This window comes from Sorex fumeus, unplaced genomic scaffold (assembly GCF_029834395.1).
Source record: "Sorex fumeus unplaced genomic scaffold, SorFum_2.1 ptg000072l, whole genome shotgun sequence".
NCBI classification, from domain to species: Eukaryota; Metazoa; Chordata; class Mammalia; order Eulipotyphla; family Soricidae; genus Sorex; species Sorex fumeus.
Window position 1 is genome coordinate 18,184,876 of NW_026606129.1, and position 23,373 is coordinate 18,208,248.

General features: G+C 46.7%; 2 protein-coding genes across 5 annotated transcripts in view; one reads left to right on the top strand and one right to left on the bottom strand.

Moving 5' to 3' along the window:
* Window positions 1-9,961: 9,961 nt before the first annotated feature.
* DPH3 (diphthamide biosynthesis 3) lies at window positions 9,962-16,917 on the bottom strand. Its single transcript, XM_056129634.1, has 3 exons — window positions 16,718-16,917; window positions 16,308-16,382; window positions 9,962-12,337 (listed from the first exon to the last, which is right to left on the bottom strand). The coding sequence occupies exons 1-3, from the start codon at window positions 16,823-16,825 to the stop codon at window positions 12,272-12,274; spliced, it is 249 nt and encodes an 82-aa protein (XP_055985609.1). The 5' UTR covers window positions 16,826-16,917; the 3' UTR covers window positions 9,962-12,271.
* A 243-nt stretch (window positions 16,918-17,160) lies between these two features.
* The window catches only part of OXNAD1 (oxidoreductase NAD binding domain containing 1), a 45,255-nt gene continuing 39,042 nt past the window's right edge, over window positions 17,161-23,373 (top strand). For 2 of the 4 annotated variants that reach the window (XM_056129630.1, XM_056129633.1), the window contains exon 1: window positions 17,162-17,573. The gene's annotated coding sequence lies outside the window, so the exon portion shown is untranslated. Of the gene's footprint in view, window positions 17,574-21,554; window positions 21,703-23,373 lie in introns of all 4 variants that reach the window. The other 2 variants (XM_056129631.1, XM_056129632.1) reach the window with 2 other exon arrangements.

The window sequence follows — 23,373 nt, forward strand, 5'->3', positions numbered from 1 at the left end:
GGCATATAATAATACATCTTGTTAAATTTGAACAGTGTTCTTTTGTGTTCAGAGTCCAGGAGAATGAAAAAAGAGAATTTAGAGAATTTGAATGTAGACACCTAAGAACTCTTAGAAACTGACTTTCTGCAGATCACTTTTCAGTCTGGACTCCGAGGAGACAGGGATACACAAATTAGCTGAGAAAGAAAGAAAGGAAGAAAGAAAGAAAGAAAGAAAGAAAGAAAGAAAGAAAGAAAGATAGATGCACAGATCCAGTTCCAGTTCATGAGAGCAAAAGTATTTTTCCTTCCTTTTCTTTCTTTTGCAAAAGCAGAAGGGGTTTTTGTTTGTTTGTTTGTTTGCTAGTTTGATTTCTGGCCATAGCTGGGGCCATAGCAGGGATTATTCCTAGCTCTGTGCTCAGAGATTGCTTCTGATGGCCATTTGGGGATCATTTATAGTGCCAGGGACTGACCCCTGGTTGGGCACATGCAGGACAAGCACCATATCCCCCCTGGACTTTCTCTCCAGAAGCATCATCATTGGTTTTGGGGGGGTGGGGTGGGGTGCAGTGTCTCAGGATCACGCCTGGTGGTGTTTGGGTGACAATATGGAGTGTGGGGGGACCAAACCTAGGTTGGCCATGTGAAATACAAGTGCCTTATCTTGCTATACTATCCTTCCAAGCACTATTTTTAACACAAAATTATTAAGATTATTATTAAAAACATATAAGGCAGGGTGTGCCAGCTAGGAATAGGGCATTTCATTGTTCTAAACCAGGAGACTAAGACAAAACTTCCCAAGTGCCTGGGTGAGACATTTGGATTAGAGTGAAAAGGACTAGAAGTAGCGCGACCACCTTTCTCTGTTGCGCTGCAAGAAGGCTGGGCCTCCTCCCTGGGGTCTCTGGGTGTTGAGGCCCATCAGGACACTTGGGACCTAGTGAGGAGCCTGGCTTGAACCTGGAGGAGCAATGGCTGCCACCTGAACCATTCTACCATGACCCAGCAAGGGAAGCAGGGTGGAGTCAGCCCTAAGTGCAAATGCATTTACTATCTGGGCTGCAGAGAGGAGGGTGGCCAGAGCCAGCACCCAAATGTGGACTTCATACTTTCTGACGGGGCTGAGTTTTGGGGGGCTGCATAAGCTGAGGCCTCAAAGACAAGGCTGACTTCTAAGGCAACCCCATCAACATAGGTAGAAAGTAGAAAGACAGATATTTCAGTCAGTGAATACTGGGGAAAGGAAGGATTCTAGGAGTAAACATCTTAGATAAAAGCTAGGGAATCATTGCTGAGAAATGGGTAATAGAAGTGTACTCTGAGGGTACCAGGAGAGACCGGGGGTGGGGGGAGGGGGAGTGGAGGAGACCTGGGGATAAAGGTGGAGGGTTTAAGCCACGCTGGTGGAGCAAACACTACAGGAATCAGTCAACAATATTGGTATTTGGTGAATGAATAACCCCAAAGAGGAATAATTGAAATAGTATCTAAGGAGATGTGTGGCCTGTGGTTTGTAATTAATTTATGTTAAGAAAGAAAAGTGAGGTGGTATGAAATGAGTATCTGTGGGTTGGAGCAATAGTATAGCGAGTAGGGCGTTTGCCTTGTACGCGGCTGACCGGGGTTCGATTCCCAGCATCCCACATGGTGCACCCCCCCTTCCCCCCAGCACCGTCAGGAGTAATTACTGAGTGCAAAGCCAGGAATAACCCCTGAGCATCGTCGGGTGTGACCCAAAAAAGCAAAAAAAAAAAAAAAAAGAAATGAGTATCTGCATAGCATTTCCTTGTGATAGTTGCTGCTGCCTTTGTTTTGCCTCTGTATACATAAGAACATTTGAACAAGAGTCAATTTAGAATTAGGGATTACAGGACATGTCTTATTTTCAGCACAGGTGTGCCGTATGTTTGTGTGCGTGTGTGTATGTATGCGTGCGCGCGCGCGTGTGTGTATATAAGGCATGCTGCTGTATCTTTGAGCTGTCCTTACTAGCCCCGTGGAGAAACACGGATGAATTAACATGAATGAAAGAAGGGGAGTATCGCAGTGATTATAGATTAAGACAGCGTAGAAGGTGCTTTGCTCGTGTCACCTCATTGACTCCTCATAAACACCCTGCAAGGGGATTTTTGCCATTGACACAGGGGGAAAGCCACCTGCCCGGTGTCTAACAAAACTAACAAAGGATACACACCCAGGAACGCCCACTCTCTCTTCCCATTCTTTCTTCTGCACCGCACTTGCTGCACCCTGAAAAGTGAGCTTTTGCCCTCTAGTGGCAGAAGCAGGAAGGTACCCAATCAACTAACCAGGGCAGAAACACAGTAACAGAGATGTACTAACACAGGAACACACAGATGCGGGAACACAACACTGTAATCCCCATGACCAAAAACAAAAGAGGGGGGTGAGGTAACAAAAGAGAATGACCCCATGAATACTAAAGAAGAACAAACATGCCATGTGGGATAGTAAAAATCTCTGGGTGTGAGTCCTACCCCAGGGGCTGCAGGGATGCGAATAGAGGAAACCTTTCTCTTCTCCTTCACCGGCTCCTTCACCCAAGGAAGATTCCAGGCTCGAGATTTTCCAGACCCTCAGCGTGAAAGATGGGGTGAGCATAGGTACCAACCCGAGGTTGCAATGATAGAATCAGTTATTTCATTGCGACTGTTGATTTTTAGAAAGTTTGTCTCAGATGTATCTAACTCATTGCGGAGAAGATCAGCAAAAGGCCTAAAAATTTAAAGGAAAATAGGAGATGCTCCATGTGATAGTGTGAAAGAAACAGGGTGAAATACGATTCTCAAACTTAGATCATGTCTTAAGGATGATGAAGTATTAGAGAGGTATGTTTTCTGTTTGCTGCAGATGATTTGCACTAGAACTACATGAAAACTCTCTGGGAACTTTGTCCTCTTCTACAACTCATCATTCAGAGTGAGGATCCAAATGGTCACGAATCACAGGCTAAAAAGAAGTGTGTTTTCCGGAAGTGAGTAAGGCCAACCTTGAGTGGGTTCCAGTGGACAGTGCTCCAGGGTAATAGTAAAGGGACAATTGGCCAACCCTTTGCCTGATTTCCACTTTTTAGATGATTTCCCTGCAGAATCCTTGGCTGGAAGGGTCTCTTCTAGGAGATTTTCCCAATACAAAACTCCTCCCTCTGCAGAGTTATGCGTTTCTAGCATTTGTAGACATTCATTCCCCAGCCCTTGCCAACGTCCCACAGGGTCCCCACCTGTCTTCCAGGCACACCTTTAGCCTTACTGTCTACTCTCTCACACTATGCCCCGCTCCCCAGGTCTCCTGCCCTGGCTGCAGGGTTCAAGTCCCTACCCACTCAGGGGTGTCCAGATTACCTCTCCCCCGCTTCCTTTTCCAGCTCCCTTCCTAAATCCTTGGAAAACAAAAGACCAACTACCACCAACCCTCTTGGAGAGCCTGGAAAGCTACCAAGAGTATTCAATATGCCAAACACAGTAACAAGAAGTCTCACAATGGAGACGTTACTGGGCCCGTTCGAGCCTCCAAACTTATTCACGGCAGAGCCTGGCAAGCCCCCCGTGATGTATTCAATATGCCAGACACAGTAACAACAAAGTCTCCAATGGAGACGTTACTGGGCCCGCTCGAGCAAATCGATGAACAACGGGAGGGCCTTTACCTTTTACCTTTAACTACCACCAAATGGTAAAATCATGATTCTTGTTCAGATAAAAGAAAAAGTGAGCACATAATCAATATTATATTTGACTCATGCAGGATCGAGAGGCGATAAGAACAGTTTCAAAGAGAACACAGGGCCAGGGAATGGTAAGGCACTTGCTTGGCACACGGCCGATCCCCAGCAGCACAAGTGATCCTCCTGGGTCCTGCCTGGAGTGCTCCCTGAGCACAGAGCCAGGAGTAAGCCCTGAGCATCGCTACCTATGGCTCAAATTCCCTATCCAAAAGAAAGTGCAAAGATCAGACAGTGATAGGTGAGAAGGAGGCAAATCTGGTCGTTGTGCCCCTAAGTGACAGGAGGGCAGAGCATGGAAGCAGAGTTGATAGTATTTGTGCCAAATGTGAACCCAGGATTGAGCTTGCATCACAATACAACCAGCAACAGCATCACATTGCCTACAGCTAGAGCCCAAAGATGATGAGGGACTTGGGTAAGGCACCCGGGAGCATCCGTGAGAGCAATGTTCTTGATCCTTTCTGCACCTGTGAACCACACACCTGTTTCTGTGAACTGCTCTCACCTGTCCGTTAAAGTCACAGCTGGTTTTCAAGCTCTCACCTGCAGGATCAGGTGAAACTACTGCTCTAGCCCAGGGCTACTCCACTTACAAGCATTTTTTTTTGTCCAAGAATGTTTTAGGCAACATCATACAGATAGGTGTATATAGAATCAGTATACAAGTAAAATATTTACTGATAATAAAATGAGAAATTATTTTAAAGCAACATTCTCAAGTGATGTGGCCTCCATAGGGGCTACAATCCACAAGTTGATAAGAGCCAGGCTGGTTCTAAACCAAGCAGAGCTTTGTTGAAACACCAATGTGAGGGCCAGAGCAATAGCAAAGTGGGTAGGGGGTTTGTCTTGCACACAGTCAACCCAGGTTAGATCCCTGGCACTCCATATGGTCCCCTGGGTCATTCAGGAGTGACCCCTGAATGCAGAGCCAGCAGTAAGCCCAGATGTGGCCCCCAGAGAAACAAACCAAACAAAAACAAAACACCCTCCTCTGGACTGGCAGCATAAAGCCCTCTTACCATCACCCCCAAATTCAGCCTCACCTCCAGATTCTTAGGGCTTTACTGGACTCCAATCTGCATCTTTGTTATATCCAGCGCTGTTTTATGTCAGATGAGTGTACACTTATGGAAATAGATCTCTGTTTAAAAGACTAGTTAGACTGAGGAGAGGAGCTGGATAAGGAGATAAGACCTTTATTTCCTGGAAATCCAGCACCATGGTGGGGGGAGCATAGGAGAGCCTCTTTAGTGGGGATCCTGGCTGTAGCCACCCTTGTCTCAGCTACCTCTCCCAGTGAAAATTCACTTTAGAGACTTACGCACCAACAGCTATCTGTCCAGTTTGATATGTAAAAGCTTGTTCTGGTTAGTTTAGCGTAGACAAATGTTTGTGAACGTTTGTCCTTTTTTTGGTTTTTGTTGATTATTGGCTTAAGACATAAGTAAGGCATGTGATGGAGAATGGTTGGAGGGCTCTCAATTTCAGAGTCTGTGCGCCCCCTGACCCCATGCTTTTGTCTCGTGTCTATCTAGTTTTCTTTTCTTTCTTTTTTTTGGGGGGCCATGTTCAGAGGTTCCTCCTGGCTCTGCACTCAGAAATCTCTCCTGGCAGGGCTCAGAGGACCGTATGGGGTGCCGGGGATCGAACCCAGGGTGGTGGCATGCAAGGCAAGCTTCTTACCTTGTATCATCTTGTTCTCTTACTTTGTGCAGTGTTCCTCCTCAGACCATTCACCTGGCGTTGTTTTTCAGCATTTTACCTCTGAGACTAGGTGTTCCCCTGCTTAGGAGAGGCTGGGGCTTGATGTGTGTGTGTCTGTGTGTGTGTGTGTGTGTGTGTGCATGTGTGTGTGAGTGTGGGGGGTGCGCACTCCCTCCAACATTCCGTTCCTGTGAGTGGCTCAGCAGGCTGCCCTTAAAAGGATCCGGGGCACCTCAGACAGAAGACAAATAAACTTTTTTTTTTTTTTTTTTTTTTTTTTTACTTTTCGGGTCACACCCAGCTATGCTCAGGGGTTACTCCTGGCTTTGCACTCAGGAATTACTCCTGGCGATGCTCAGGGGACCATATGGAATGCTGAGAATCGAATCCAGGTTGCAAGGCAGATGCCCTATCCACTGTGCTATTGCTCTAGCCCCCAAATAAACATTTTCAATCGGGCCCATGCACCTGCTCCTTCTCTGTCTCTCAAGCTCTCTTTCTTTCTTTCTCACACTAATTCTATCCCTGATGCTCTCCCATGAGCTCTTTGACACATGTTCTAATTCTGTCCACAAAGGCTTCGATGTTCTTTCCCTCCCTCTGTTCCCTTCTTTGTCTCATTCTCTCTTGTCCTTCCTAATTCCTGATACTCCTCTAATGCTTCCTGTCTCCTTCCGTCCTTCAGTTTCTCTCCGTAGTTCTTCATTCTCATGAACCCACATTCACATGCCTGTCCCAAGGACATCCAACATAGAACACAGGTACCTAGAGACAGTGGGCGCAAGCTGGGCCACTGGAGTGGGGACCCTCGGGCCCAGGGCTGAATCCTGTTCTAACCTTGGGTGGGTTCACCTAGTGCATCTCCTGGTGAAAGATGACGGTGAATAGGAGCTCACCATGGGGCAGTAGGAACGGAAACCCTCTCCTGGCATTAGAACTGGCCATGTCAGTGCTTCTCATACATCACGTGGGGGAGGAATTCCAACGTCTCCAAGCTGTTGCCACACACTCCTGTGTCTCTGACAACCCACAGCACAGCCACAGAAATATCTACACCAGCACTTTCACACCAGACTGGGAACTGGTTTCGCCCTTGTCGGGATAGAGGTGCTGGAAGCAGTGGAACCCCACTGGGCCCCAAGAGAAAATAGGGAAAAGGCTCCCTGCCAGGGTGTGGGGGAGGTGGGCAGGGCAGAACCCGAGAGAACATTGGCGTGTAGAGTAGGCCCATTAATACCTGCAGACCAGTATTTTTATAACCATGCACTAAATGAGTAATGGCACATCCTGAGCTCTTGCCATGTGCCAGGACACAGAACTTTCTGGGATGATGGGAATGCTCTCACTTGGGCCAGGGCCCCCTGGTGATAGTCTCATGGCAGCCACAAGTCCCAGGCACAGCTTGAGGGTTTGCAACAGGGAGTGTAAGACCCTTTTGGGGCTGTGCAGCTCCAGAGTACACAGAAGTCCTGGGAGATGCCTCTTGAGGTGTCCTTTTTGGTGTGGTGTCACATTTACCCTTGACCTTGAAGCTAAGATTCCACAGATGCCCACTGCACAGGTGTCCGCATTAAGCAGGCTGTGCCTTGGGGAAAGGACACATGGACCCAGGGAGGGGGCGGCTGCCTGTGTCCTGCCAGCTGGCACGCGTTTGGGCTGCGAACTCTGTTTCAGTGAGTCTTGGGCTCCCCCCACAGGCCCTGGATGCTTAGTTCACAAACCTTCCAGAATGTTCCTCTACCCTCCTCCACCTCCTCCTCCATCTTCACCATCCACTAGAAACCCAATCCTGAGCTTAAAGATGCTCCTCAGGAAGCCAGAACAGTGTCCTGTAAGAATCAGTCTCTCTCCCATTGGCAGAGACCATTTCTTCCACCCACTCCCTTCTTTCTCTGTGTGTGTGTGTGTGTGTGTGTGTGTGTGTTTTCCTCACTTTATTTAAAACCATAAAGCGAGTCACTTCCCCCACTCTCTTTTTATACATGAGTGCAGAAATGGATCTGGCTGAATCATATATCCAGGGCATCTTGGCAGAGCGAGGAGGCCCCACAGCCAGTACTCTCGAGATGACTTCTCATGCTTCACCAGCGAAAGACTTGTAAGAGGTTTGGGTAAGAATATTGATGTCTACACTCCAGAAACATGTGGGAGAGACTTTTAAGAAGATCGGTGCAGTACTGGTTTACAGGAGTGTCAGTTTCTATGCGTTAGGAACCCTTCCCCCACTCTTTCCCAACTGAGGTGCCCTCTGCCATCTGGGGCCCTTTGCCAGGGCACTGACCCACAAAGCCCACAGATGGACAGAAGCACACAGGCGAGCGAGACCATCGGGAACCATCAAGTCAAGGTCAGGCTCTGTCACCGGGCAGGCAGCAGCTCCTTAACACTGGCCAGGGGCATGTTTGGCAATGAACAAAGTTTTCCTGCCACGGAACTACCAATGATTAGAAATATTTAGGTCACTCAATGGTGGAACGCAATTCTGTTCTGTTCTTAAAAAATTCCCTAGAACACTGGTTTTGGTTGTTGTTTGTTTGTAAATTCCTCCTTATGCAGAGATTAGTCTCAGCTCTCAAAACCAAAAGAGCTTGGAGCCTATTGATGAAATGATACTACTTATAAATGAATACTACTATCCATTTAGGGAGTGAGTTACTACTGAGAATCTTGCCATCTTTTTTATGTTTGGGTTTGGGGCCACACTAGACGCTGCTCAGGGCTTACTTCTGTGCTCAGGGCTCACTCTTTTGGAGGTGCTTGGGGGACCTAATGTGGTACTGGAGATTGAACCTAAATCCACTGCATGCAAAGTGAGTACCTTAACCCTATTCTATCTCTCTTGTCCTTGGTACCTGTCTAAGCTAGAAGTCCTCCATCATGTCTAACTTCACTATCTTTCCCCTCTTAGGCAGCACATGGCATGGTAAATGCTTAGCCAAGCCAGATGGACAAGTCAGGAGTAGGTCACATTTTTGCACGTTACATCCAGAGAAATCTGGCCCAGGCCCAAAGGCCCCGCAGGTGACATTGGTTTTGAAGGGAGAGCTGCTCGCTAGATTTGAAACTGTGGGTGACAAGTAATTAGGTACCACTGAGTCGGAGCAGAAACTTTGTTGTAATGAAAACAGTGAATCATCCCCGCTCAGCCAGTGACCAGGCAAAAGATGCATTCCGTAAGGTAGGTGGGCTACACTTCCCTGGGATTAATCTCAAGTTTAATGATTGCATAGGAGCATATGGCCTCAGCTCTAATTAGAGCGAATAAATTTCTTCGAGTATTTTTGGCAGATTTTGGAAATATTAACCTATTGTTCCTAGCTAGGTTGCTGTTAATTTGAATACGGATATACTGCCAACGTCTTGCTCATCTCAAAACACAAATGTAGCTCTCCTTGCCCCCAACCTCCCCAAATCCCTGGCTTTGTCTGAGAAAGTCTTCCCAGCAAGGTGCAGCGGCTAATTTGGGTTTTGTTTCTACTTCCAAAGTTTTTCAATTGTTCGAACACAGACACAGAAAGACAATGGGGTTTAGAAAAGCTGTGAGATGCATATGGCAAGCCAGACACTTAGGTTATTTATCAAGACCATTCACTCGTTCCCTCCCCATCATCTTTGGAGACTGTACTTCCCTGGTGCCTGACTTTAGGCTCAGCTACATGACTTGCTTTGGTCAGTGGGAAGTTACCAGGTTCATACCTCTGTACTAGAACAAGGGTCTGAGAAGGAAAACACGAAACCAGGCTGCACCCAGCATGCAGTTCAAGGCCACCATCAAACAGTGCCTGGATCAGCCAAACTCGGCTTCTCCATAAACGCATGAACTCATTAGCTGACCTACACACTGACCACCAAATGCCAGGCTGACCTCACAAAGATGACAGCCACATAAAAGCCACTGGGGAAACCATCCTGGTCCCAGTCTTCATGGCCCCTCCACAGTTCCTGCTCTCTCTACCTTGCACCCATATCAGAGATGGGAGACAGTTTCTTGCCCAATTTTAGTGGTAAAATCCGAAAACCAAAAAATAAAATGTTCATGAATGTTTTGGTCACACCTTGCGGTGCTCAGAGGCTGTCCTGCTCTGTGCTCAGGAGTCACTCCTCAAAGTGCTTAGTGGACCATATGTGGTGCCAGGGATCGAACCAGGGTCAGCTGCATGCAAGACAAGTGCACTCATATTGTCTCCCCAAATGCTAATAGGCATCTGACAAATTATTTGGTATCCTACTAAGAAGCGTGTCATAATTTTTCTCTTAAGTACCCACTGGCTAGGAAGTTTCCCCACTGACAAACTCAATTTGCTTTTCTGAGCTATTAGGGTCAAGCTGTACTTGAGAGGTAGTTATTTTCCTTTAAATTCTTATTGTCTATGACAGAAATGTACAAAACCCCAAAGCAAGTCAAAGATTTCCAACACATACCATATTACAACAAGATCTTTTAATACAAAACAAGTTGGTATTCAGGGAAGAAAAGTTACATGAAAATAAATGGATTTGAATTATATTACTTTATTTAGCATGTAATTTAATAAATTAAATGTACATAAAAAGTCTGGGCATTTTTCCAAGAAAAGTGCCCGAGTGTATAAAAGTATATGCAGCATCTTTAAACTTAGCTGTACATATGCGTGCATCTACATAAACATGTATGTATTTTTCACCACACCTGCCCTGGGCCAGGGATGGAACTAGAGGCCCTGCAAATGCAAGGCAAGAACTCTGTGCTGAGCCACATCCCGAATCCCTATAATATTGAAGACGGATGGCATTTCCTTCTCTGTAATTCAGGATCTAGTTTCAAGTTCAAAAAGACCATCTCAGCTTCTATAACCTGGAAAGACAACAACTGAAGGTGTACTGAGTATACAGATGAGGCATTCTGCTGGCTTACCCAGGGAATAACAACTGGTAACACAGAAACTGGACTGAAAGTCAGTTCCTAGAGGTGCTGAGCTACCTAAGGCACGCTTATCACACTGACTCTGGCCTGATGGGAAAGTCCATGATATTACCTGCTTAACCGAGGATTTAATCCTGATGTGTTCTGTGGTTCAGGAGAAATTCAGCAGTTCAGTTGATTTGGAACACAATCATTCCCACGAGCGCAGCCCCGTTACTCATCACTGCACGCCAGTGCTCTTTGAGCTTCTCTTCTGGGTATGGGCCTTCTTCCTGCTCCTCTGTACCCACAGGAGACCTACTGCATTGGGGGAAATCTTGTCTAAAATGTGCTGGCAGCAGGAGCGCACGTAGCACGGACACACACAGGGTTCTCATCTCAGTAAGGGGTGTCAAGCCTTCACAACACACTCCCACACTCAGCTGCGCCCTGCTCTGCTGGGCAGCCTCCAGTTCCCAATAATTTCTTTGGGTCTCAAATAGCTCCATGATTTCTCACCCCATCTAGCGGCTGCCATATACCACTTCAGACTATGCCAAGCCCTCCCAGCATAGCTGGCCAACTGGTATTTAGGGAAGAAAAGTTGCATGAAATGGCCAATGACTATGTCAGCCCACGGCTGCATAAAGCCAGACTTCTGGCGCATGAAAAGGGGCCCTCACTGGTTTTCAGGAAGCCCCGGGGACATGCACAAGCAGGAGGGCCATAAGCTCTTGTTCTAACTACAGGTGCCATTCCCCAAAACCCATGCTTTTAAAATCTTATACACAGAGAAAAGTTGTGTATGTAATGTGAATTTGCAAGTATTTCCATGTGATTCTAATTTCTTGCTACTGAGCACTGCAGCAAAAGGAGACTGATATTCTAGTTTTCTTTTCTCCGAGACAGTATCTGTAAGAGTGAAGGTTTGGTTAAGTTGCATGCTACAAGGGGCTATCAGATATACCTTCTGGGCATATTTAGAATAGGCTTCTCATTTTCAGTGTCATCATCAGCATATACAAGAATTGTGGCTGAAAGCACTTTCACTAACTGTGAAGATCTGACACTAACCAAATCTAACAAGCAATTTCTTTGTCTAAAAAGAAACAAGAATCTAAATGATTTGAGCGTTTCCTTCTTCAAGTAGGTCTGTTTTGGTCTCCTGGTAAAAATTTTACTTTCTCTGACGATTTTTCTCGTTGCTATGCTCCTGATTTTCAAGGAATATGCAGAAAAAAAGTAAGGAAACTCTATAGCCCTGACTCTGCAAGGCCTTAATCCCTGTATCATTTCGCTGGCCCTATCTTTTCTTTCTTTTGTTCTAACTGTTCACTTGAAGAAACTGAGAGTCCAGCATATGTTTCGTTAGTACCAGGTCCACTGGTAATGCATGATGTATACAGGAAACAGCATGCTAAACAGATGAAAAACATTCTAATGACAGACTGAGGAGACTGGCCGGGCAGAGTACTGAATGTGCAGTTTTCATCTCTTACGCTGAGAACAGCAGAGTTCAAATACCAAAGAAACGTTCCAATTGGACAATCTTAGTACCGGAGTCAAAAATAAAATCCCTTTCTAATTAAGAATCCTAATGACTCTGAGGTAGATAATGATATAGTCAAACAATGAAGTTAATTAGGTGTGACATATAAAATGGCAAAACTGAGGGAAAGCAAGCACTGATCTGCAATTGCTGTTCTTTAAGTTCTGATAGGAAACAACGAACACTTAGGATTCAAAGTTCTAGGAGGAACTCGAAACACATTGTATTGTGGCCCGGCTATCTGAATCGATGAACACAGCAGCTGAGGGAGTGTCCACAACTACGAGTGAATAGCAAACCACAGAGTAGTTGTCCCCAAGAGGGGGTTGGCAATTCTGCATTCGATTTTCCAGCGTGGCTCCTTTCTCAACTGTTCATGATTTGGATTCCTACAGACTTCGTCAGCATTTAACCAACTCTTTATTGGTGGAAGGGGCTGAAACTGTTTCTCCACACATGAACTGGTCCTAGGGCAGAACAAGCAATTACGATAATCACCGTTTGTGTCACAAATGCATCCCTTAATTAAACCTTCCTCTTGTTTCAAAATAAATTAGCTCTGTCATTTTTTCAAGGCTGTGTCATATAACCTATTTTCAAAAAACAATGCCAGCAGTGGAATTTAAAAATGCACTATTGTGTTTAGAACCAAACTGGTATTCAGTATAAAGCACTTTATCTTCAGACAAAAGCTCAACCTGCAAAACAGAGCAGCCACTTCTCAGATATTAAATCTACAAACCTGGGGCCAGAGTGATAGATTAGCAGGTATGGTGTTTGCCTTGCAACCGGCCGACCTGGGTTTGATCCCTGGCATCCCATATGGTCCCCTGAGCACTGCTAGAGGACACCCTGAGAATTGCCAAGTATGACCCAAAAAGAAAAAAAAAACCCATTCTCTTCAAATACTCACCTCTTCCAAATAAATGGGATAGGACTGTGTTCCCCAGCATAGATAATCCACAACCTCAGTGACTTCATAAATGAAGGCCAATGTGATTATTCTGCCTTATGTTTGCTGTCATAAGAAATCTGCCTCCCAGGTTCCCCTGCATCTGCAATCTGGTCCTCACAAGGCTCAGCCCTCATCCCCGTCCTCCCCTCACTCCTGCCCAGCACCTAGAACCCTCCGATTGTGCTCTCTAGAATATCGGGTGCATCATGAGCTCCATATTCCAGCCTCTTTGACGGATTCCTGTGCCTTCTTACTGAAGAGAGGTTCTCATATGGGAAAAAAATTCTACTTTATTTTTGCTCTAAGCCTATGTCACAGTGGGGGGAGGGAGGCAGCGGCTGTGAGCATTTGACAGAAGCCTTGGATGCTCTGAACCTCCTACAATGCACAGGGGGAGGTTCAACAGAGTCATTCAGCCCCTAATGTCAAGAAGGCAGAGGCTGTGATGAGGCCGCCTCCGTGGTTATTGTGACTGCTTTGTCCTGGAAGGTGTCTGAGCCCTAGTGCCACAGAGACTAGATGTGGGCTGATTGCTCCTTTAAGCCACTAGGTTTTCTCTCCCTCTTAAAAACCGTCTATCTGGGGCTGGAGCGATAGTACAGGGGGTAATACAGCATCTGCTTTGCATGAGGTTGACCTGAGTTCGATCCCCAGCATCCCATATGTACTTCGAGCACTGCCAGGAGTAATTCCCCAGTACAGAGCCAGGACTAACCCCTGAATATAAGCAGGTGTGGCCCAAAAACCAAAAAAAAAGAAAAAAAAAAAAACCAAACCAAACCAAACAAAAAACCCAAAACACATCTATCTGAATCTTGCTTTTATCAGACCACAGGAGTAAAGCATTCACAAAATGAGTGAAACCACCCCCAGGGAGGTGCTCAATGACTTGGGGGGATGGGTGGGGTTTTTGCTTCAGCAAAGTAGAATTCCAGGGTGAGCTGAGCATTTTCTCCTGAAATGACTCCTTTTTCTGCCACTACTTGAACGGATACCTCAATCCAAACTCTCAGAGGCCTCCACTATACTCATCCTACAGTATTCACTGACCCTCATGCCCTATTTATACTCAATGGTCAAAGGTTCTATGATCAGAACCATTTTTTTGTTTGTTTCCTCATTCCACAGGTGGAATCTAATTTCCAGCGTGTACTTGCACGGGGCAGCTGAATGCCTGCCACTCACACCCTCTAGATCCACTGGGGGCTGCCCGTGTCTATCTCCCTTTGCAGCCCGTTCCTCGAAAGACATGCCCACACTTGCCATCTTCTTTCACTCCTTTCAACAAGCTGCTCTAAACAGATGGGATGTGTCTGTTATTACACTGGCTCTTAGCACTGTCACAAGTGAACTTTGTATCGTCAAAGTCTACGAAAACGGATTTCTTAAGCTTAGTACGTCCAAGTCCCACCCTGACCACTGCAGTCACCATCCCCAAGCTGATAGAAACTTAGCCTTCTAGTACTGAAAGCTAAATATCAATAATGAAATCATCCTGACCCACTCACATATCCTACTAGTAAGACAATCCTTAGAGCTCACTACTTCTGCCTGCCTGCATGGCTCATCCAAAGCATCCAGTTTAGTTTTAGGCTCTAAATTGGTCTTCTGGTCACAGTTCTTGCAGGCAGAATAATTTTCATTTTTTAGTAATTTCTGGTTTGGGGTCACACCCAGTGAGATCTTACTCCTGGCTCTGCGCTCAGCGTTCACTCCTGATGGGGACTGGGGAACCAACCACAAAGAATGCCAGGGATGGAACCCAAGTGGAAAGTGCCCTAGCTGCTGGGCTGTTACTCCAGTCCCCAAAGAATTTTAAAACAAACCACATCATGGATGCTCTTTTGTTCAGTTTCCTAAGTTTTTCACAGAAAAAAAAAAACCCCAAGATCCTTACTGCAGCACCACAGCCCACTGTGATGCCCCCCTCCACAATTTCTATCTTGGACTACTATGCTCATCCTCATTGACTCTGCTCAGGTCACAGTGGCAAAACCCTTGACAAAACCAGGGAAGTTCCTGTTTCAGGCCTCTTCACTGACAGTCCCCTGTGTACTCTCCTCCCTCCCTATACACGTGGCGCAAGCATCACCACTTTCAATCTCTGTTCAACAGAATCTTCTCACTAAGGCCTGCTATTATCCTTCTACTTAAACTGCAATTTCAGACTAGCACACCTCATCTCTCTAGTGTTGATCTCATGTGAAGAATATCACCATCCCTATCATTATATATATATTTTTTCATTTTGGGTCACAGCTGCAATACTCAGAGGTTCCTCCTGGTTCTGTACTCAGGAATTAATTCTATTGGTGCTCAGGGGACCATATGAGGTGCTGGGGATCAAACCTGGGTTGGTTGTGTGGAAGACAAATGCCCTCCCCTCTGTCCTATTGCTCCAGACCTATCATTATTTTGGATTGATGGTTTTTAATAGTAGAAGGAGCTAATCCACACCCTCACACATGCAAAGCCAGTGCTCTACCACCGAACTAGTGGCTGGCCCTCCAGAACACATTTTAATAAACGATTAAACTGGGGTTTGAGTGATAGGACAGTGATAGGGCGTTTGCCTTGCATGCAGCTGACTGAGGTTCGATTCCCAGCATCCTATATGGTCCCCTGAGCACCGTCAGGAGTAATTCCTGAGTGCAGAGCCAGGAGTAACCCCTGTGCATTGCCAGGTGTGACCCAAAAAGCAAAAAATAATAACAGTAAACAATTAAACTATCAAAGATCTAAATGATAAAAATTTGGCCTCCTCCTTTTTGAGGTTAAGTGTCCCATTCCCACCTTCCCCCAGTTCATCTTTAAGAAATGTTACTTAAGGGGCAGGAGTGATAGTATAGTGGCTAAGGCATTTGCTTTGCACATGGAGGTTCCGAGTTTGATCCCCAGCATCCCATATGGTCCCCTGAGCACCGCCAGGAGTGATTCCTGAGTGCAGAGCCAGGGGTAACCCCTGAGCATTATCAGATGCTGTTCCAAAACAACACACACACACACACACACACACACACACACGAAATGTTACTTAAGACTCCATTCAAAGGACTGTGATCAAAAGTTGAGGAGCAGGTGGACACGAGAGAATTTTCCTTGCTTTCTACTGTCAAGACAATATCCATGGGTGGAAAACAACAGAATAAAAAGCCATAGATGAAAGGTAAAACAAGAACTATGACTTACACTGGGTAAGAAGGTAGCAACTGTCTCTAGGGAAGTCAGGCGAGAAATTCAACACACCAGTTTCCCTTCAAAGTAAATCAAGGGGCTCTGAAAAGTTTAATAACTTACTAAAGGAGAAATGAGGACCTAACAAACCTCCCTGGTCATTTTTCTTCTACTTAAGCAATCAACAGTTTTCATCTATTACAGGAGTTTTTCTTCATCGTCCTCTCCAGGCAGGCTGATCAAGGCTCGCCCATTCTGCCACCTTCTCCCCCACCAAACCCCGATTGGAGAAAATTCAACGCCCTTACTTTGTCATAAATCACTTTTATAATGAGAGAGCAGCTGGGACACGTCGCCACGTCTTCCCCGTTTTCCAAGTCTTCCTGGATCACAAAAACAAAAGCAAAGGGGAGTCAGTACGTCTTCCCTTTAACTGTCTCCCCTGCCCCCCAAATCCGAAGTACCCTCAAGAAGGTCCCCCTAAGTGGGGCAGGAGAGCAAGGGGGGTCGCACAACGCAGCCGCTTCATCTCTTGTCCCGCCCCGGCTTGTTTATAAAGACAGGGAGCCACGTGCCCAGCGACAAGTTCCGCATATCGGACTCTGGGTGCACCCTGACACCCGCAAAGGGCCTGGGTAGCCAAAGGGAGGACGAAAACACCAGGCGGCGAAAGGGCCGATGGCGCTCCGACAGGTGGCCCGGCGGCCCAGGGGGTTACCTTGGTGATGCAGAAGTTATCTCCGCACGGGCAGGGGTAGAAATACGACTCCGTCTCCTCGTCGTATTGGAAGTCCTCGATCTCCACCTCGTCGTGAAACACCGCCATCGTGGCAGGTGACCAGCAGCGGCGAGGTCACCCCCGCGGCACCACCGGCCAGCAGGAGCCGACGACGGACTGAACCAGGTGCGCGTCGCGGGGCAGGAGAGCGCCGGGAGCTGTTGCTTCCGGCGCGCCGATAATGACGCAACTCCGGGAGAGGAAGCCAAATGGGTGACCGGGCGCGGTCACCATGGAGATACAGTGCACGGGGGGCGGAGACATGGGGAAACGAAGCTCATTGGTTGGTGGTGTAGCGCCTCTCGTCTCTTATTGGGCAGCAGCGACCAATGAGCTAGCGGGACTCCCAGCGAGGTTTCACGTCACTTCGGGACACCGGAAGTTCTCGGGAGCCGGTCGGGGAATTTACCTGGGGGCTGCCTGAGCGAGGTCTGCGGCGGGCGACGTGGTCGACGCTGCGCGGGGGTCCCTTCTTGAGGGCTAGTGACCCACCCCCCCCTGCGGAAATAGTTTCCCTGACTCACGTCCGCAGACCCCACCCAAGACTTTAATCAGAATCTGCTGAAGGCCGCAACCGGCCTTGAGTTCTCAGCCCGGCCCACGGCTCCCCGGGGCCAGGGGGCGCCGCTTGACGCGGCCAGAAGCGGCCCCGGGAGCGCCCCAGCCTTTTGGAAAACCCCTTTCTGCCGCTCCCAGTGACGGACGAAAAGCTCCCTTGGAATTTTGACTCACCAAGTTGACCTTGAGCTCAGGGCGACGCCTGACTTGCAGTTCCTGGCTGCACTTGACTGTTCAGGTATATCGCTGCCTCTTCCACGCTTCCGATGAGCTTCAGGTCCCGACCACTGGTCCACTGTGTTGCTGGCAGGACCCAGAGCCGGGAGGCAAAGAGAGGTTGAGGTCTGCTCTGGGGTCTGCCAGGCAGATAACATGATTAACTCTTGTGTGTTTCTAACACGATCAGCGTCCGCTGTTAGGGGAGCGTTTGCTCAAGGCCAGTGACTGCGTGAAATGTAGTTCTCCCATCAACTCTGGGAGTTTTGCTGTTGATGCGTTTTATTAAATGTAACGCTTCTAGAACGTTGAGTATCTTGGCCGAGATCACACATCTAGGAAACGAAGAGCCTGTCATTTCCTCCAAAGTCCAGGGACAAATTGTTCCATGGGAAGCATAGTTTTTCTTTGGAAAAGGAATGATACCCTCACGCAGAGTCATTTGGGGGCATCTGTTTTACTCTGAAGTGAAATGTAAATAAAGGGTCATCTGTCTTGAAAGCAGTTGAGTGTCTGTTGTGATACAACCCGGTTCTAAGGGGAATGACTCCAGGAGTGAGCATTTTTTCTGATGGAGAGAGGGGACCAAGTGCAGTGTGTGAAGTTCTGTGGGTAGCTGGAGATCTGGGTTCAGATTCTTTACATAAAATTACAGATTCTGTAAAACCCTGTGAAAAAGTTGCATTAGAGATGTTTTCTAAGAGTCCTTTTAGAGGGAACATTTTTTTTTTTCTTTTTGGGTCATATCCAATGATGCACAGCTTCTGCTTCACAAGGCTTCTGCTGCCTAGCTCTGTACTCAGGAATTACTCCTGGTGGTGCTCGGGGGGGGACCATATGGGATGCTGGGAATCGAACCCGGGTTGACTGTGTGCAAGGCAAATGCCCTACCCGTTTTGCTATCACCCCAGCCCCGGGAACATTCTTTTGTATAGATGATGATGATGATGATGATGATTATTAATATTATTATTATTAATTATTGTTCTGTGTGGGATTGAGCCCAGGTCTTCTGCTTGCAATGCATATGCTTTGTCACTGAGCCACAATCCGAGCCCTAACATTCTACTTAGGTATGGACACCAGTTTTACTGGCTTGGCAAGCACATCTACCCTATCTACAAATATTTAGACGGATAGACATAATAAACATTTCCACGCTTGTTTATGTGCATAGCTCAAGTGTTCTCATGATGTTGCCAGTTTTGTACACACTGACTTGAAGATTCACCTGCATAGCCCTCTTAAAGCTTAAGAACCTAAAGGCAGAGGAGTCCTGGAGTGAAATTCCACATGTAACATTTTCATTCTTTAGTGAAATCTTTTTTTGTTTTGTTTTGTTTTGTAGCTACACTCAGCTATGCGCAGGGTTTACACTTGGCAGTGCTGGGGGTTGGTGGTGGTGATGGGATTGATATGGGATGCCTGGGGATCTAACTCTGGTCTGCTGCCTGCAAGTGCCTACCTGCTGTACAATTGCTCCGGCCTCCTTTCAGTGAAACCTTTACAGAAGATTATCTTGAAGGCTTCACAAACACTGTTTTACCTAATTGGAAAGCTGCCCAGCTATTAGGGAATAATTGTTAAACTGATGGAGCATCGACTGGAATGATTCTAGTCTGTCTGGCAGTACAGAAATCCCAACAAAATCAGCAGCATCTCTAGACTGGTAATGTCTGTCCAGGTAAACTCTCGGAAACAGATCTGCCAGTAGTTGATTGGTGGTATTATTTGGGGGGCAGTGGGTAGAGGGATGAGGGAGGGAGAAAGAGGAACACAGAGAGAAAGAGAGAAGGCTTGGGTTAATATTTCTTTTGGTTTTTCCTTTTGGGCCACACCTGGCAATGCTCAGGGATTTCTCCTAGCTGTGCTGTGAGAACCATAGGGGATGTCAAACTGGAGTCGGCAGCTTGCAAGGCAAATGTCCTACCCGCTGTATTATTGCTCCAGCCCCTCTTTTCATATTCTTAAGACCTTTAGATTCTCCTGTGGTTTCTTCTCTGAGGAGGCCCACTCTTCTCTGGGTAGTGCCTCAGTTTCTCCATCTCCAAATTGCATCTTACAGGGATATGTTCCTCGTGCCCTTTGCCTGCTTCAGGGCTATGCAATTTCTTAGTTTAATTATTTCCAAAAACTCATTATCAGCGCCCCTCCTCCTCCCACAGCTATCTACCTGCAACTATCACTATCACTATCACCCTGTTGTTCATCGATTTGCTCAAGTGGGCACCAGTAATGTCTCCATCCCTGTCATGTGCTAGTGTAGCCTGGTAGCATATTGGGGACTCTTTCAGGGTCGGGAATGAGGACCGTCATTGTTACTGTTTTTGGCATATCAAGTACGCCATGGGTAGCTTGCCAGGCTCTGCTCTGTGGGTGGGATACTCTTGGTAGCTTGCCATGCTCTCCGTGAGGGATGGAGGCTTTTGGAGCAGCCTCTAATCACCTTTACAGGTGTTCCCAGTCAGGCATATATGTGGGCAGGAGACTCTCAGTAGCCTGCTGGGTTCTCTTAGAGTGAGAACTAGACAATAAGAGGCCTTGTTGTCTAAGAACTAGACAATAAGCTTCTGGGAGCTTGGTTTTATAGTCTCTGGATCTTGGCCATTGATGGGGTTACACGGCAGTAGGTGGGTGTAACTATCTAGCTACTGGAAGATGGGGGATCTGAGTGGAGGAGGCCCAGTCCCAAACCGAGCAATTTTAGCATAGAACTTTCGCTTGTGGGCAGGGAGGAGAAGAGGTGAATGTGTTTGGATTGGCTTTATTACTACTCTCGCCTGCCAGGTACTTCTGGAGACCTCCTTCTTCACATCCAGTGGGGTCATGTCTACTTTCTTGTTTTCAAAAGGGTGGGAGGAGGCCAAGCCCAGAACACACAAAAGATGTTTTCAACAGAGAGTGCATCACCCTCTTCTAGGCTTTGCGCTGTGTAGTAATATGCATCATTGGGTTCCCTGACCTGTGGGAACTGCTAGCAGCCTGTGCTTCCTCAGGGCACCTAGAATTCTCCATCAACCAGGGTCCTGATTGTTCAGAGAATCTCCTTTATTTCAGCACATGTGTGCTCTTGGAGATTTTTTTTAAATGCAAGTATTCATCTTTATATGGTGTCCACAGTGTGCTCTGTACTTCATCTTCCTATCTTGTGGAAGTTGTGTTGTGTTACTAGGTCCGCTCAAGCAAATCGATGAACAAGGGAGGACAGTGACAGTGACAGTGATTACTTTGGAAGGTAGGAAGAGCACAATTTGCCGAAAGTGTCCCTTATTTACCAGTAGATGGCACTCTTGGTCATGGATACTTTTCTAGGATTTACAGTTTTTAAGCCAACAGCCTTTACAAATTAGCATTTGTTTTCCAGTTCAGTTGAGCAACAGACCAGAGCACTCAGGCAGCACAATCTCTAAAAGATATTTCTTGCGTGAGGACCATTTGTTTTAGCAGAAGTTGGGTGAAACATCAAGTGGAACAGTGTTTTCATGATGGAATATGTATCTGTCCCACTTTTTTTAGGAAACTTGACCTTCAGTGATCCTTCTTGGAGTGATTCCAGCCTGGTGCTTAGGGGGATGGTATTTCTAAGGAGCAGAAGTCATAGGTGGGACAAGGAGAGTGAAAAACAGTAAGAAAAATGGTAAAGCGGAATGGGAGGAAAAGCTGATAGAAGGTGCATAATTGAGAGGCCACTGGAGGTGGTACCTGATCTTCTGTAGCAGGCCATTTTTTTTTATTAAAAAAATTGGGGTATACAGGGGCACACCTCGCAGTGTTCAGGGTTCACTCCTCATTCTGTGCTCAGGGATTATGCCTGGCGGAGCTCAGTGGACCCTGTGGGGTGCCCAGGATCGAACCCAGACCCACTGTGTGCTAGGCAAGCACCTTGCCTGCTGCCCCATCTCTCGAGCCAGGGACCTCTTCCTTTTGCAGCGGAGAGTGGGGTTTCTGTGGAGAGAACACTTGGCTGGAACATGGCTCTTACATGTCATCTCTGCCTTCGCAGGAGCTTTTGTGAGACTTGCCCTACACGGAAGCCCCGTCCATGTTCCACTCCGTGTGTATCCCAAGGCCTCTCTCCAACGCCAGGACACACACATTGCTTTTCAGTCAGTCACACCCTAATGACTCCGTGAATCTCGCGGGCTTCTAAAGTAAGTTCCACCCTTCTTTCGACCACCGGCACACCACTTTTGGGACAGCACGTTTAATGGAGCAAACTGGTCCTTACTCTCACATGGAGTGAGTGAGCCATGTGCTTTTCCCAATCACTAGAGAGAAAAGAGCCAGCAGCATGTCTCTCTACAGTGACACTGCGTTGACCACACCCTGGCAAGGAGTAAATCTTCCACCTAAAGCCGAGGTCTGAAGCAGCAGCTTTGTGATATGATTTGCTTGTATCGGAATGGATTGACTGTGCCCCCATCACCACCTGATTTATTTAATTTCGTTTCATTTCTGTCTGCCATCTACAAAGAAAAGCTCCCCAAGGTGTTTTTGTTTTGTTCTTGTCTGAATCCCCCGCCCTTGCCACTAAATTGATGAAGTTGTAGGACTGTAGGCACGATGAACTAAAATATTTGTCTAACACTGAATTTATCATGACTGATATTTTTTTAATAGTCGTTCCAAACAGCTCAGGGAAAAAAAAAAAGGCCATACATAAATTTTTGGTATTCCCGAGGTAACAACAACAGTAAAAGGTCAGCTCTGCATGTGTTAAAAGTGATGATTTTAGGCAGAGACATACTTAAAAATTGAGCTCTGCATGTGTTAAAAGTGATGATTTTAGGCAGAGACATACTTAAAAATTGGTGGAGGAAAATGAAATGATAGGTACCTCATGGTGTTTCACTAATAAAAAAAAAATTTTTAAAAAAATGAAATGATAGGAAGCCACTTAGTCACATTTGCTGATAGGATAGCAGCTTTCAGAATTTGTAACATAGGGGATCTTTCTGGGTTTTTTTTTTTTTTGCTCTTGATTTTGTTTTCTTTTTTTATAAATTATTTATTTATTGAATCACTGTGGGAAAAGTTACAAAGCTTTCAGGTTTAGGTCTCGGTCATGCAAATATCAAACACATTTCCCTTTACCAATACTTATTTTTCACCACGAAGAACCCCAATAAACCCCCACCCCCCACTCCTCCCAATGCCTGTGAGGCAGATGAATTCTAGTTAACACTCTATCTACTTTGATTAGATTCATTGTTTTGATAAAAGATGCACCATTATTATTTAGAGTTTACCCCCCCCCCCCCCCCCGCCAAAATCAGACATGCTGAAAAAGCATTGTGAAATAATTTGCTTTCTACAGCTGGGTTCAAGAATTAAATGATGTTGCGGGGCCGTGCCGTTTTGGATTCCTGCTATTTTACTTATTAACCCTGGAAGTATTTCTACTGAGAGTCAGATAATTAAGAAATTGGTTTCTGTGCTCTGGAGTCATGGCCGTGCCGGAGAGCCGCTCGTCTGGGGCAACTGGTGACCTCAGTAGGGCATGAAGGACGGGCCGGAACACCCCCCTTCCCATGAGGTTTTAGTCGCCCCATCACCACCGGCTCATACCTGGCTCTCCACAAGGCTCCCATGCGGCTGCCATCTTTCTTTCCAGAGGGGGGAGGGCGGAAGGGAGCAACACCCTTTCCCCTCTGGGCAGACATGGTGGCGTGGATTAACACATAGTCCTTTCACTTTTCTGCTCCAAGCTGCTGGGTTCTGCATTAAGTCCTTGTGCTTCTGGGGCCATGGCTGTGCCGGAGAGCCACTCGTGGGGGGCAACTGGTGACCTCGGTATGACGTGAAGGACGGGCCGGAACACC

Excerpts from the sequence above, each read along its gene's own strand:
- DPH3 (XM_056129634.1), bottom strand. The coding sequence starts at position 16,825 with ATGGCGGTGTTTCACGACGAGGTGGAGATCGAGGACTTCCAATACGAC. Across the intron at positions 16,383-16,717 it reads ATAACTTCTGCATCACCAAG|GAAGACTTGGAAAACGGGGA; the intron begins GTAACCCCCTGG and ends TTTGTGATCCAG. Across the intron at positions 12,338-16,307 it reads TAAAAGTGATTTATGACAAA|GACCAGTTCATGTGTGGAGA; the intron begins GTAAGGGCGTTG and ends GTTCTGCCCTAG.